Source organism: Centropristis striata, chromosome 1 (genome assembly GCF_030273125.1).
Source record: "Centropristis striata isolate RG_2023a ecotype Rhode Island chromosome 1, C.striata_1.0, whole genome shotgun sequence".
Lineage (NCBI taxonomy): Eukaryota > Metazoa > Chordata > Actinopteri > Perciformes > Serranidae > Centropristis > Centropristis striata.
This window is the reverse complement of record NC_081517.1, coordinates 28306841-28320406: the sequence shown is the minus strand read 5'-3', so window position 1 is coordinate 28320406 and position 13566 is coordinate 28306841. Positions and strand designations below refer to the sequence as shown.

Below are 13566 nucleotides of genomic sequence, written 5' to 3'. Positions count from 1 at the left end.
AACAGTTGCTGTGTTAACTCAGCAGTGACAATCTCTCATTGATTATGTTCACTTATCCCTCCTAATCCTGTCAATATCTCATTTAGAGTATTCCAGCTAAGACACCGGCTTTAGCTGTTCTGTTATACATACTGGCTTTGTGCCGTCCCTCTCCAGGTCAAAGGTCATTTAGCATCTTTGCTACCCAGACTCCCATTGTGGTGTGACTGACAGGGCCATATGGAGTGGCTGCTGAGGTCTCCAGAGGCCGAGGCTTAGCCAAGCAAGGCAAGAAATCACACTGTTCCTTTGGGGTTGCGTTGTGTGTAGATAAGCACAGTATGTGTAACTCTGTGTGTGTGTGTGTGTGTGTGTGTGTGTGTTATTGTACTTCCTATATAGTGAGGACCGTAACACTTTTTTAACCAACTGAGTGAGGACATTTTTGTGAGGCGAGGACATTTAAAAGTTTAGACTTTGATGTAGGCTTAAGGTTACAATTAGGTTTATGTTAGGGTTATGGTTGGGCATTTAGTTGTGATGGTGAAGGTTAGGGTAAGGGGCTAGGGAATTCACTATTTAAATGAGGGACCTCACAAAGATAGAAGTACAAAGGTGTGTGTGTGTGTGTGTGTATGTGTGCGTGCGTGTGTGTGCGCTGTACTGTAGCTCAGGTCTGGCAGCGCTCCAATGCTCAGTGCTAATGGAGTGCTAATGTCCCTGATGTGCCCTTGTTTACTGAACAGCTAAATACAGGAGGAAGAGAAGAGAGCCTTTGCCTACTTAAGCATGTCACAGCCTGCAATTTTGAATCACTGTTCTAATAACACATCCTGCATTAGCTCCCTTTATGGCTGGGAACTATAAGCAACCCCTCATAGGCCGTGACCTGCTGTTTGATCTCTAACACCTGCAATTTATTCTATTGATGTTCACCTGTTGCTTTAAAAAAAGCATCTGTTTTTCCTGCCCAATATGATCTGTAATGTAGAAAGCACGCACATTATGAATGAAGAAAATGTGTTAATTTAGCTATTGAAACTAGGCTAATTTAATAATTCAGGTAGCAGTATAATAACGTACAGCTCAACATGTTGTTGAGGTGTGGTTCACAGTGGTGCAAATTAAACACTGGTTTTACAGTCACCTAAATTCTATGGAGCTAATCCGTGTCTCTATAGACCAATTTATATTTTTTACTCTGTTAGTTTTCACTTACCTTCAAACAACCTGTTCTTGCTTCTAATTATACTTGTAATATGGAAATAGTTAATCTCTATTGTGTACATGCATTTACATACAGCTACACATTTAAGATGAATTAAAAAGCTCTGTTATTTACTTTTTGTACTGTTTTTGTGTTATTGGGGTATGGAAGTGAGCTTTTATCTGTGTATGTGTGCCTTTTTGCTGAAGATGCTTCATCTAAAGAGCTTTGTCTTTCTTTATCTCCTCATCAGTGGGTGAAGGCAAAAACTTGATTCCCATGGACCCCAATGGCCTGTCTGACCCTTATGTCAAGCTCAAGCTCATACCAGACCCCAAAAATGAGACCAAGCAGAAGACCAAAACCATCCGCTCCAACCTCAACCCCAAATGGAACGAGACCTTTAACTTGTGAGTAAATGACCTGTTGTCACCTTTAGCTGTGTTTCCTTTAGGGGGAAGAGTGGCCACCGGGAAAGTCTCAGGCCACGCCCTCTCAAATGTCCACTCACTCAGCGTGTCTCCATTACAAAAGGCCCCCAGAGGGATTTACGGGACTCCAGGGGTGACATATGGTTTTCGATCATCGCGTAATCGCTTAGCAACGGTTTCGACCGTGATCTGTGATCACAAAGCGACAGATTAAACACGGTAGACAACTGTGGCCACCGTTGCTAACTGTGCACAACGTCAGCAGCTGATCATAAAAAAGGCAGCATGGCTAATTATGCACAGCGTCTCCACTGATCATAAATGTAATGATTGTGAATTAACCAGCATCGCTAACTGTGCACAGAGTGTTCGGTGCTTGTTTTAAATAAACAGAGATCGCTAAGTGAACACCTCCTGCTGCAGCACATACACACTGTACTGCTACAGAGCTAACTGTTAGCCTGTTAGCAATTTACAGACTGGACGCTAAGGGGTTAACATCCCCTCCGACTCTGTGACTGCAGGTGGGAGAGACTGCTGCAGGAGGACTGGGCCACTTCGACTCCGGCCACCGGCCCCTGTGGCTCGTTAAGAAGAGTAAGAATGAGTCTCCAAAAGTCTCCAATAACACCAGAAAAAGTCGCTAGATTTGTTGCTAGTCGCTTTTTTGAAAAACAGTCGCTAAGTGGGTCTGAAAAGTCGCTAAGTTGGCAACACTGCTTCGCTGGGTTTTACAAATGGCGAGTGTTGTTGAGGCGTCGAGTACTACGTCACATCTTGCTTAGTGTTCTATCCAATCAGCAACCAGGCTTTTTTCAGGGGAGAAAAATGGCCCTATCTTCGACAGGGCCAAAAAAGACCAATCAGGACGGCTCATATTCAGATTAGGGGTGTTTCAGTGAGTGAGACCCGCCTCATTCCGGGTATTGGGCTGTAGAGGAAACACCCTTTTTGTCTGACCAGAGGCTGCACTACACTTTTGGATATTTATCAATGTGTAATCACCACTGCTTTTTCTATTACTACAAATTATCAGTGGTGGAAGAAGTAATAAGATAATTTACTTAAGTAAAAGTACTAATACTACACTGTGAAATTACTCGACTACAAGTAAAAGTCCTACATTCAAAACCTATTTAAGTAAAAGTACAAAAGTATCAGCATCAAAATGTACATAAAGTATCAAAAGTAAAAGTACTTTTTATGCAGAATGGACCCACTCAAATTGTTTTATATGTTCTAAATATATTATTGGATTATTATTATTATTATTTTTATTATTATTATCATGCATTAATGTTAGCAGCATTTCATTTTATCAAGATAGGCCTCATTTCAACTACTACCTCATAATATACAGTTATGAGGTTTAATTATTTTTAAAAACAAGCCGAATCACTTTAAATGTGTTTTTTATGTGAAATCTCGACCTAAAAGTCATTAGTGGAGTAAAAAGTACAATATTTTCCTATAAATGTAGTGGAGTAGAAGTATAAAGTTGCATAAAATGGAAATACTCAAGTAAAGTACAAGTACCTCAAATTGAACTTAAGTACAGTACTTGAGTAAATGTACTTAGTTACTTACCACCACTGCAAATAATAACCCATATAACAAAGAAGTGCAGTGTTGTACAATTATATGACTTATTTTATTTCAAGTATAACTGTGTCAGAAAAAAAGACATATAGACATAACCACCATGTGTACCATCTGTGTGTTGTATAGCAAGCTGAAGGCTACAGATAAGGACCGCCGGCTGTCCGTGGAGGTGTGGGACTGGGACAGGACCACCAGGAATGACTTCATGGGTGCCCTTTCCTTTGGAGTATCAGAGCTCATGAAGGCTCCAGTCTGTGGCTGGTAATGCTATCTTCCATGTTGTTGTTGACCTTCATGTATTGTTTCAGATCACATAGTGTTGTAGTTGCCAGTTCTAAGCTCTTAGAACTACGATTGTTCCTAGTTGTGTTGTGGACACAATAAAAAGTGAGCTTCTTAGAACAGACAGAAAACGCTTATTGAACAATAAAACTCTCCCTGTCTTTCTTCCCCCACCATCCCTCTCTTCTTGTGTCTCTCTTTCAGGTATAAGTTGTTGTGCCAGGAGGAGGGGGAGTACTACAATGTTCCCATCTCAGAGGAAGATGACGGGAATGAGGAACTCAGGCAGAAATTTGAGGTGAGCATTGTAACATGTAAAATATATGATGTTTTTATATGTATATTATACTCAGCTGTTAACCACTGACAACATTTTTCTTGAATCACACTAACCTTGTTAATCCCATCCGGATAACATTTCCTTAATGCTCTGTAAATGGGTGAGTATGACTGTGCACATGGCTGGTCCAGCCATTCTAAGCTCTAAAACAAGCATGTGGAATAGAATTTGGAAATCACATCAAATGTTCACGTCTTTGTAGCTACAGCTGTTAAATTAAAAATGACAGTGTGACAGCTGCAGCTTTCAAAGACCTCCCGAGTGCCAGTTGTGTGTTTGTCAATGATTATTAGCGTTTTGTTCCTCCATCAGAGAGATTTCGAGCCTGGAGTTGAATCAAAGCAGCCCACCAAAAGCCCTTTGATATGTCCTTTTTGTTTCAGTGACAGCTGTCTATTAATCTACAGAAGCATTTTCTTTGTTAAAGATTTGGTTATTTGATGCAAGGCCTATGATACTTTGATACTTGATCGTGTTTTTCAAGAGTTTGTACCATTGGTTAGTTAATAATCCAGCTAATGATAGTTGCCTTGGATAGTTGAATATGTTAAATTGGACTTTTTTGTTATTACCGTACTTATTTTTTACTCTTTTTTTTTCTTTTTTTTCTTTACTTTTTAGTTCATAGTAACACAAGTTGTTGAATTAAAGATTGAATTTGTGTTATTCATCATACAACAGTCAAAAACTGAATTTAACCCAACCTATGTTACAATAAATATAAGATTTCACTGGACAACAAACTAGCTCTCACTGCACTGTAACTGTTAAGACACACAGATTGTAGGTATTTGGTCATTATGGAAATTTTATGATGAATGGAAACATTTTTATGAACAGCCCTTTTCTTCCCCCTGAAGTTTTTCTTTTTTAATTATATAATGATCAATGAGAATCCAAAATGATTTATAGAAAATCATTTTCTCAATCAAATGGTAATGAAGTGCAATGCTGATAATGATTATCGTCTTAATTCCAGGAATGATGCTTAAAGTGAATTTTATGAAGAGTATTAGAGTATCTAATCATAGGTAAATCTTTCTTTTCAACTTCCCCTTCTCAAATGCCACACACACACACACACACACACACTCACACTCACACTCACACTCACACACACACACACACACACACACACTTCACTGTAAAAGACCCTTTTCAGTGGAGGCCACCACTGATGAGACACTGTTGCCTTTTCTTTCATCTAATTCCCTGCATCGGTGTGTCTGACCTGCTGAGAGTGAAGCAGCTCTCTTTGTGCTCCTCTGATTGTGAGCCGAGGTCTCTGGGAAATTATTTTTCATGACATTTCTGCCACATATAGTGGAGAAAAGGGGGTAAAAGCAGAAAGAATGGAAAGGCTGGATGTTGGAAAGGTCATCATTGTTTGAAACCAGCACTAGTTTTTATAATTTTGGTCATAAAAGCGCAAAAAAAACACTTTATACATATTTTATTTATCTATAAATGATAATAATATTTAAAAATGTGTAAATTTGACATTATTCCTTGTAACCAAATATTTAAGTGTCACCACTGTAATTAAACTGACACAAAACATGTTCACTGCAGGACAGGAGTTTTTGCATCTTCATACAGGATGTGAGGTTAATGTTATGCTGAAGGAAGACCAAAAAAGAGGTGAAAGTATTGTTTGTGTCACTGTCAAAAGCTGGTCATTTCTTCTCCTCACACACACAAGCTTGCACTTATTGTGCGCTAACACCTGATACAAAAAGGAGGTGATCCCAACCCTTTTCTCGTTTGTTCTCGAAAATACACACAGTAGTTTAATACAGTATGCTCTCTGAGTCCCCAAAGTGTAGACATTCTGCAGGTATAGTATATACCATAAATCACCTTTGAACCATAGACTGGATAAAAAAAGTAGACATATCCACCCAGATTTGACACGGTTTGCTGACAGTTTTGAAGCCTCAAGTTTTACTTTTGGGCCAAAGCCAACCTGAGCCAGAAGTGACTATATTTGGACGAGAGGGTGATTACCAGCCCATTTGGGCCAGGTGCCACATAGCAAATACTAAGTCACCAGCTAATACTAGCACTAGCTAGCTAGCTTGCTACCATAATGTTACAATACAACTTCCTAAACTGAAAACAAACTATGAAAGTTGTCAAAGTTCTAAGATAAGTTCTGGATCAACCATAAACACCCATAAACAAGTTCACAGCTATTTCAACGTACACAAGGCCACAGTAATATATTGCTTAACCTCTGTCCTGATGGGCACCAACTGTTCAATCACAAGATAGTCAGGCCCTAAAGCTGTATTATCTATTTTGCACTTAATTGGACAATAATTTACTAAATGAACATCATACTGTATTGAAGACTTGAAACTAGTGATTGAGATAATAAACTTACTGGTAATAAACCAAGGGAGAGGTAGGGTCATTTAGTCATAAGCCCCTTTCAGACTGCTGTTTCAAGCCATGATATTTGCACCTCTGTTATGTCTGTGGAGGTAGTAATAGAGGCATAAAATTGGCAAGACTATTTGAGGCGAGATCAATGTGAACCAGTGGAGCCGTCAAGATGTAAAATACATGACGTATCATCAGAACTCACTGGATTCCAACAGTAATCACATCAAATTCACTTGAGTATGCAGAATCTCTACAGCGAGAAACGGCACGACAAGCAGACTTGTTGTCAGTTCTTCTTATAGACTTTTTTACAACTTTTTGCAACCAGCCGGGTTGCCCCCTGCTGGCTTTTACTAAGAATGCAGGTTTAAGGCACTTCCGCATTGGCTTAACTTTTCAGACCTGGAGGCTGTCCACTTCTTTTATGCAGTCTTGAACTCGAAACCAACAATTTTCTTTTTAACCTTATATATGTACCATTATCATTTAAAATAATTGTTTGGCACACACTAACTAAACAACATGTTTTTATTTTTGAAGCTTTTCAGTCTTCATCCTTCTTACAATGTGTCACTTGACTTTGTTGTATCTTTTTTGGACTCTGTGGCCTCGAGAAAGTACTCTCTCCTTTTTCCTCTTCATAAACCCCTCTGTGGTTCTCTCCCTTTTCTTCCCCTAGCTTCCTGCTCCCTCCTGTGTGCTTGGTGAGACTTATACTGTACAAATGCTTCTTCATCCTGTGTCACATTGTCATATTTAATGCAAGAGTTTCTCTCTTCCTCTCTCCCCTTCTTGCCCCCTGCTCTCAGGATTGCCAAATTAACTTTAGTCTAAAGGTAGCTCCTCTCCTCTCCTCTCCTCTCCTCTCCTCTCCTCTCCTCTCCTCTCCTCTCCACTCTTTTCCTCTTCCCTCCTCTCCTCTCCTCTCCACTCTTTTCCTCTTCCCTCCTCTCCTCTCCTCTTTTGTCTTGTCTTGTTGTGGTGACATGTTCCTTCACCTCTCCTCACGTCTGATCATTTGTATGTGGTTCCAAGCTACTGCAAATAGATCCAATTTACTAACAATTTGTTCTGGTTGTGGGTTGAGTTTTGGGAAAAGAATTTAAGATGAATCCAAAAGCAAATACTGGTCCAATAAATTAATGTTCGTACAGGCCCAATGGACATTTAGTTGCTGCTTCTTTTTTTGTACTTGATAATAGTAAAAAATCAACCTTTCTGTAACTGACTTACTGTGCATTACAAGTGCATCATTGAGCCCTTGGGCAAAGGTGTGTCCAGTGAGATTACATTAGCTCTTCCCTGTCTTCCCTGCTTCTTGTCCCTCAGAGTTTGTCAGAGGATTGTTAGTAAATCCTTACAATGTACTGCTCACCATCCATGGCTATGCATTTGTCCACGTGTGTCTTTGTGTTCTTGTCTTTGGATCACTCCGTCTGTCCACATCTTGCTCACGTCATTGCCACTACAGATGTTTCGCTAATTTAATTTGTCTCACAACTTGCTTAAGCTTTTTCTACTGTATTTTCTGCTTCTCACTTCACATTTAGACTGACAAAAACTACACAAGTATTTCATACTGGGAAAATCTTTGGTTTGGTGAACACAAGCAAAACAAACTGTCACCACTAGGTGTCAGCATTGACCTGACATGCATTGCCCAGTCCAATTGTCAGAACAATGAGCAGCTGTTTTCCTGTGTGTGCGTGCGATGCTTGCGTGCGTGCGTGCGTGCGTGCGTGTGTGCGTGTGTGCGTGCGTGTGTGTGTGCGTGCGTGCGTGTGTGTGTGAGAGAGAGAGAGAGAGAGAGAGTGTCACTAGGCCTTCATCTGTGTGTGTACTTGCTTCTTCTTCTTACCAGAGGATTCCACATCAACATTAAGTTGTTTCTCACTTACATCTGTAGATCTTATTTGTACTTTTTATTCTGACATGTTGTTGATACAGTACAGGTGTGGTTCAGTTGTTCAGTAGTACTTAAGTTTGTATTAATTGAAGTGGGATTGTATGAGCTATTACAGTAGATGACGGTCGGCATGCTGCCAGTTTAGAGAAGCAGGCATGGATGCTAAGCCATGTACTGCTATGGATGGGGGTAGCAGCAAAACATATTTTAACCACCTTATGTGGAGGCTGTTTTTATAATGTTGTCACTGCAGTAATTTGCTGTCAGACAGCACTCTGACGCATAGAGTATGCTCTTGTCAAATCTACCAGCCTCCAAAGTATCATAATAAGCAAGCAGTTCTAATGTTCTGCCAGGTAAAATAGTTGTTTTCTAAAGGGTCTGGTGGCTTTGACAATAGCATAGAATTGCTTCAGTTTCCACAGCTTAAATCCGCTATATGACAGCAAGGTAAAGTGGTGACAATACTTTTGCGTGTAATATACATTTTGCTACTTCCCCCGTCAGCAGTACATTGCTTTGCTTGCAGGCACTCCTGCCTGCTTCTTCAAAGTGGCTGTGACCGCCATCTACTGCAGGGAATACACTGACTATAAGTATCTCTTACAATGCCACTTTAGTATATACAAACTATCCCTCTAAGGCTTGATAGATCTTTTTTTTTCTCTACTGATGCAAATTTCAGCATTGGAATCAGTTTTATGTAACATGAGGGCAAGAATTGATGACTATGATCACTGCATCTTCATTCATATTCTCTTTGTGTATCTGTGTGTATGAGCTGCACTCTGTGAATCAGCCCTCAACTATCTGCCAATAAAAGTGTCTTGGTTGAGTCAGCCGTTGTGGCTCAAACCTTTACTCGAGTGTACTAAGTGAGTCGGCCCTTTTGGCTCCCTTCTCCCTGTGGTTTCAGGACCAAGCGGTTGAGGAAGACTCTTATCAGGTGTGTCTGAGACGGAAGAAGTAAGGCTGCTGCTCGCTCGGCTCGGCCAGCCTCTTTTCACTGGCTAAAGCTTACAGGTGTGCTGTGATGTAGTGCGGTCTGCTCTGCTTTGCGTTTCTCTGCTGCTCTCCCAGATTAAGAGCAGACTGTGGTAGATGCCATTAACCAAACTAAAGCTGCTCAGCAAGTTAAATGTCCTATTTCTTTCAGAATAGCTTTAAATAGTTTTAATTGGGCTTATTTTGTGTTTTGTGTCTTATTTTAGCTGGTTTGATATCACACAGTTTTTCCTCTTCAGGAATTAAATTAAATTTACAGATTTTTGTAGTGTATTGAAAGCTAAAGTTTCAACCTTCATTGGCATAGTTTCTAGTTGAGGTGCAGTGGGATGAAAGTGCTCAAAATGAATGCCTTGTTACTTACACAGATATAAAATAGGATCTTCTATAGCCAGGAAGCAGTACGGGATACTCAATTTATTATAGTGCTAAAGCTAAACTCTGTGTATAGCATATGGGTGTAGATTATATTATAAATTGTGTCGAGGGTCAGCATGAGTTTGGATCTGTGTTTGGCCTTGGCTGAGTGTGATTACTGGATATGGTGATCTTGGTTGTGTTCTTGTGCAGATAGGTAAAAAAAAAACAACTGATATTATTGTTTCAAACCACCACCAAGTTGTGTATTATATATCATAACGCAATGTCGTTTTCTTCTTGGAGCATCTTGCTTTACTGGGAGATTACGCATGACTTTGGCATGAACAAAGTGCATAGAAGATAATCTTTAGAAAACAGGTGAACATGGAAGATTCTTGTCATGACCAGATGTGCATGCACATAGAAAAAGATTTGTTATTCTAGCAGCCGTGCTACTTTCCTACAGTGATGAAATCAGCAGTAATAACCAAAATCATTATCAAGAAAACCATGGAAAATGGCTAGATATCAGCTCTTAAATTAAACTCTTATGAGCTATTTTTGTTATCATTATATTCATCTAAACAAATGTACCTTTAGTTGTACCAAGCATTAAATGAACAAAAACGCAAGGAGAAAACAAGGGTGGTCTAATATTTTTTTTTTTACATGACTGTATATATGGTGATATAAAGACAAGTGAAATATTCCTCTAAAGAGAAACATTTATTTTAGTTTTTTCTCCAAGTCTCAAATATAAACTCCAAATAAGTTTTTACTTACTGTATTAATATGTCATCTTTCTCACTTTTCGTCCTTTTAGTCAAAAGAAAATAGAGGTTTTTATTCATTTGAATAAAAAAATACTTGTCACTATGTTTTAAGAAGGCGTTGATTACAGCTTTTACTATTTATTGTTCTATAATTTGATAAGGTAAAAGAAATAAATGTCAATGTATCCTTTTTTTGCCACAATTCAGTACACAAATTGTATCTGTTTGTATGGAGCCATTTTTGTGTGTATCTGCTCCACAATCGCGGTCTCATTTCACTCCATTGATTCTGAATTCTGCTTATCAATCTGTGTATTGGGGCTGTGAGTGAGCAAATGAGCAGTGTGAGTGTGTGAGCACATGTAGTGGATATTTTTTAGGAATGCAATTCAAACATATGAGATATAATATAATATATGTATGTGTACAATATTGGCTATAGTGGTAAAACTGTATAACCTCTTAAGCTCTGTTTAGGTCTGCTTAAACGTACTGAATGTAAAATTCTAGCGGAGAAACCAAAGTTTCCAAAGGTAATATGGGGGATTTGGAAAAATTGGAGTAACTTGTGAATTTACCCCAAAATGTTGGTGAAAAATCCAGAGTTTAAGAGGTTAGAAAAAAACGACCAGGGAAATGTGTGTGTGTTGGTCCTGAAGCGTTTTCTCACATGTCACTTCGAGAGGAATCCACCACAGAGAAGCTTTGTCTAAGTTTCCCATTGGTTCAGTATCTTTTAAATACATTTTATGCATCAAATAACTTTTAAAACAAGGTCCACATTTTAGGAATTCAGGAATTAGTCATCTTGTCTGAACAACACAGTGAAGCTTAATGTTGTGTGTGTGTGTTACTCAAAGTGCATTTTAAAACGTGTATCTCTTACACACTGCCCTTTGTTCCCTGAGTACAGAAAGCCAAGCTAGGCCCAGGTAAGAAGGTGATCACCGAGACTGACGACAGCCACTCCAGTCAGCTGCCCAACAACAACCTGGACCAGGTCAAACTCGGCGACTTCTCTTTCCTGGCTGTGCTGGGGAAAGGGAGCTTCGGGAAGGTGAGGCAGCTGTGGAGCTCTTGGTGTCACTCGAAACAAACAACATGAGATCTAAAGGATGATAGGATATACAAAGAAATGATCTTTTTTTCTGTATCTGCCTTTGTGAAGGTCATGCTGGCAGAGATGAGGGCCACTGACGAGCTGTATGCAATAAAGATCCTGAAGAAGGACGTGGTGATCCAGGACGATGACGTGGAATGTACCATGGTGGAGAAGAGAGTCCTGGCCCAGCAGGACAAGCCGCCCTTCCTCACACATCTCCACTCGTGCTTCCAGACTGTGGTAGGTAAAATGCTCCTGGACACGCAAGGGGGACAAGTCACTGCAGGTCAGGTCAGGTCAGGTCAGATTAATTCATGAAGGGGCTTTTAGCTAAACAGCTTAGTCATGAAGTGTGGTCAAGAGCAGTAGAGGATGTGTATGACAAGGACAATAAAGAGAAAAGAAAAAAAAACAGAGAGAAGGGGAAACAAACAAACCCTAATTAGAAGGCTGAGGTTTGTGCATGTGTGTAGACAGCAGCATGAGTCTGTCCGTGCATGCATGCATGTGTGTGTGTTGACTTTGAGTCATGCCCAAACCAGACCACACAACCTGAGAGCACAGTATAAGAGAAGAGACAGGAACTGTGTACTTCCTGCATGCACACACACTTGCGTCTATTCGTAGAAGTGTATTGTGCTTGCTTATATAAGAACAGACACAAATGCAGACGTGTGCACACACATGCATACTTTGTGTGTGCTTTGAATTGTAATACGAGTTGTTTTCAATTCCGACTCTTGCCTTGTTAAGCTTTAGATCTTCTGATTTAAAGAACCAAGGCTGGCCAATGTGGCTCGTGTAAACGCACAAAGCCATACACTTACAGGTCTTACTTTTCTTCATGTATGTCTACTCAGCCATGGAGAAATATTTCTTACCGCTCTGTTTTAACACCTACCCAGAAATGGAAATGGAACTTCCTAAATCCTAAACCAAATCTTCTTCAGATTAAGTTCCTTTATTTTTTGTAGCTTAACTGTCTTAAAGATTCACCTGAAGTGTAATAATCTCAGCAATAGAGGCAATAATAGCTGGTGGACTGGTCTGCATGCACATGAGGATCTTTCTTGACACATGTAGGCTTTGTGTCATGTAATGGCGCTCTCAAATGTCACCAGTTAGACATTCAGTTAGTGTTAACCTCTTGAAACCCATCTGCTTGTTGGTGAGTTAGGATTTTTTTGGAGCCAAAATATATACCATAACAGAAGAACTGTAAGTCCAAAATGCATACATGAAGCTTAAATCGAAAGTTTAAAGTAAGTTTCCGTAAGTAATAACAGAATCAACACTGAAAAGTCATTAACCTCTCAATGGTTTTTGAACACAGTCTGATGCATTCAGGACAAATAAAGTTGTATCAGTTAATGTTAGGTTTGATGAAATTCACAAATTTACATTTAGAAGTAGTAGTTGGCAACTTAAAACCAGGGATCTGTAACTTGCTCTCTGCATAGTCCTCTGTATTTTTGAGGTATTGCATGAAGATATAGAAGTGGCAGCTGTGTGAATTTCTTTATGTCCCACTCATTACAGGCATTTCAGTCCCAAAAGTGAAATAAATCATAATTTAACCAAATCAGAAAGCCTCTTGGTAAATCCACAGAGCTTTGCAGTTTGTACTGGATGTAAAATCAACATCTATAAGCAGTTAGAATTCCCAGAGAGGCCAAACTGAACTATAGCAGCTGATTAGAGCTGTAGCACCAGCAGGCTGACAGAGGAAATAGGAAGAGACACAGCTTGGCATCACTCATAGCATATTCATGAAGACGCGCGCACGCACACACACACACACACACACACACACACACAGTTCACAGTTCATTCTCCCACATACAAAAACAGCGCTTTCACAGCCTCTTTAGTATTTCCACAATTTCTTTGCAGCCTTTTTAGAATGAAGGAATCCTTCCCAGCACTATTGTATTAAGATATTATAACTTGTTCTGAGAAAAGTAAGGAGCTTAAACCTAAATTCTTTCTAATGGCCAGCAGGTGGCGACTCTACTGGCTATAAAAAGAAATCAGATTGTATATAAGTCAATGAGAAAACGACCCACTTTGTAGATTTTCACTCACTAGTTTCAAGTCTTCTTCAATACAGCATAATGCTTATAAATTATGGAACCATTTAGAGCGGCCTGGCCCTCGCCACCTCTCTCTCCATGACCACTCTGACTTTGCC

The 13566-nt window shown here is 39.7% G+C and overlaps 1 protein-coding gene across 3 annotated transcripts in view; it reads left to right on the top strand.

The window, feature by feature from the left end:
- The window catches only part of prkcaa (protein kinase C, alpha, a), a 169677-nt gene that overhangs the window by 107977 nt on the left and 48134 nt on the right, over nucleotides 1-13566 (top strand). For 2 of the 3 annotated variants that reach the window (XM_059337286.1, XM_059337302.1), the window contains exons 6-11: nucleotides 1440-1596; nucleotides 3346-3480; nucleotides 3706-3799; nucleotides 7039-7065; nucleotides 11187-11330; nucleotides 11442-11615. In XM_059337286.1, coding sequence (XP_059193269.1) covers nucleotides 1440-1596; nucleotides 3346-3480; nucleotides 3706-3799; nucleotides 7039-7065; nucleotides 11187-11330; nucleotides 11442-11615 — 731 coding nt within the window. The remainder of the gene's footprint in view (nucleotides 1-1439; nucleotides 1597-3345; nucleotides 3481-3705; nucleotides 3800-7038; nucleotides 7066-11186; nucleotides 11331-11441; nucleotides 11616-13566) is intronic. The other variant, XM_059337294.1, reaches the window with a different exon arrangement.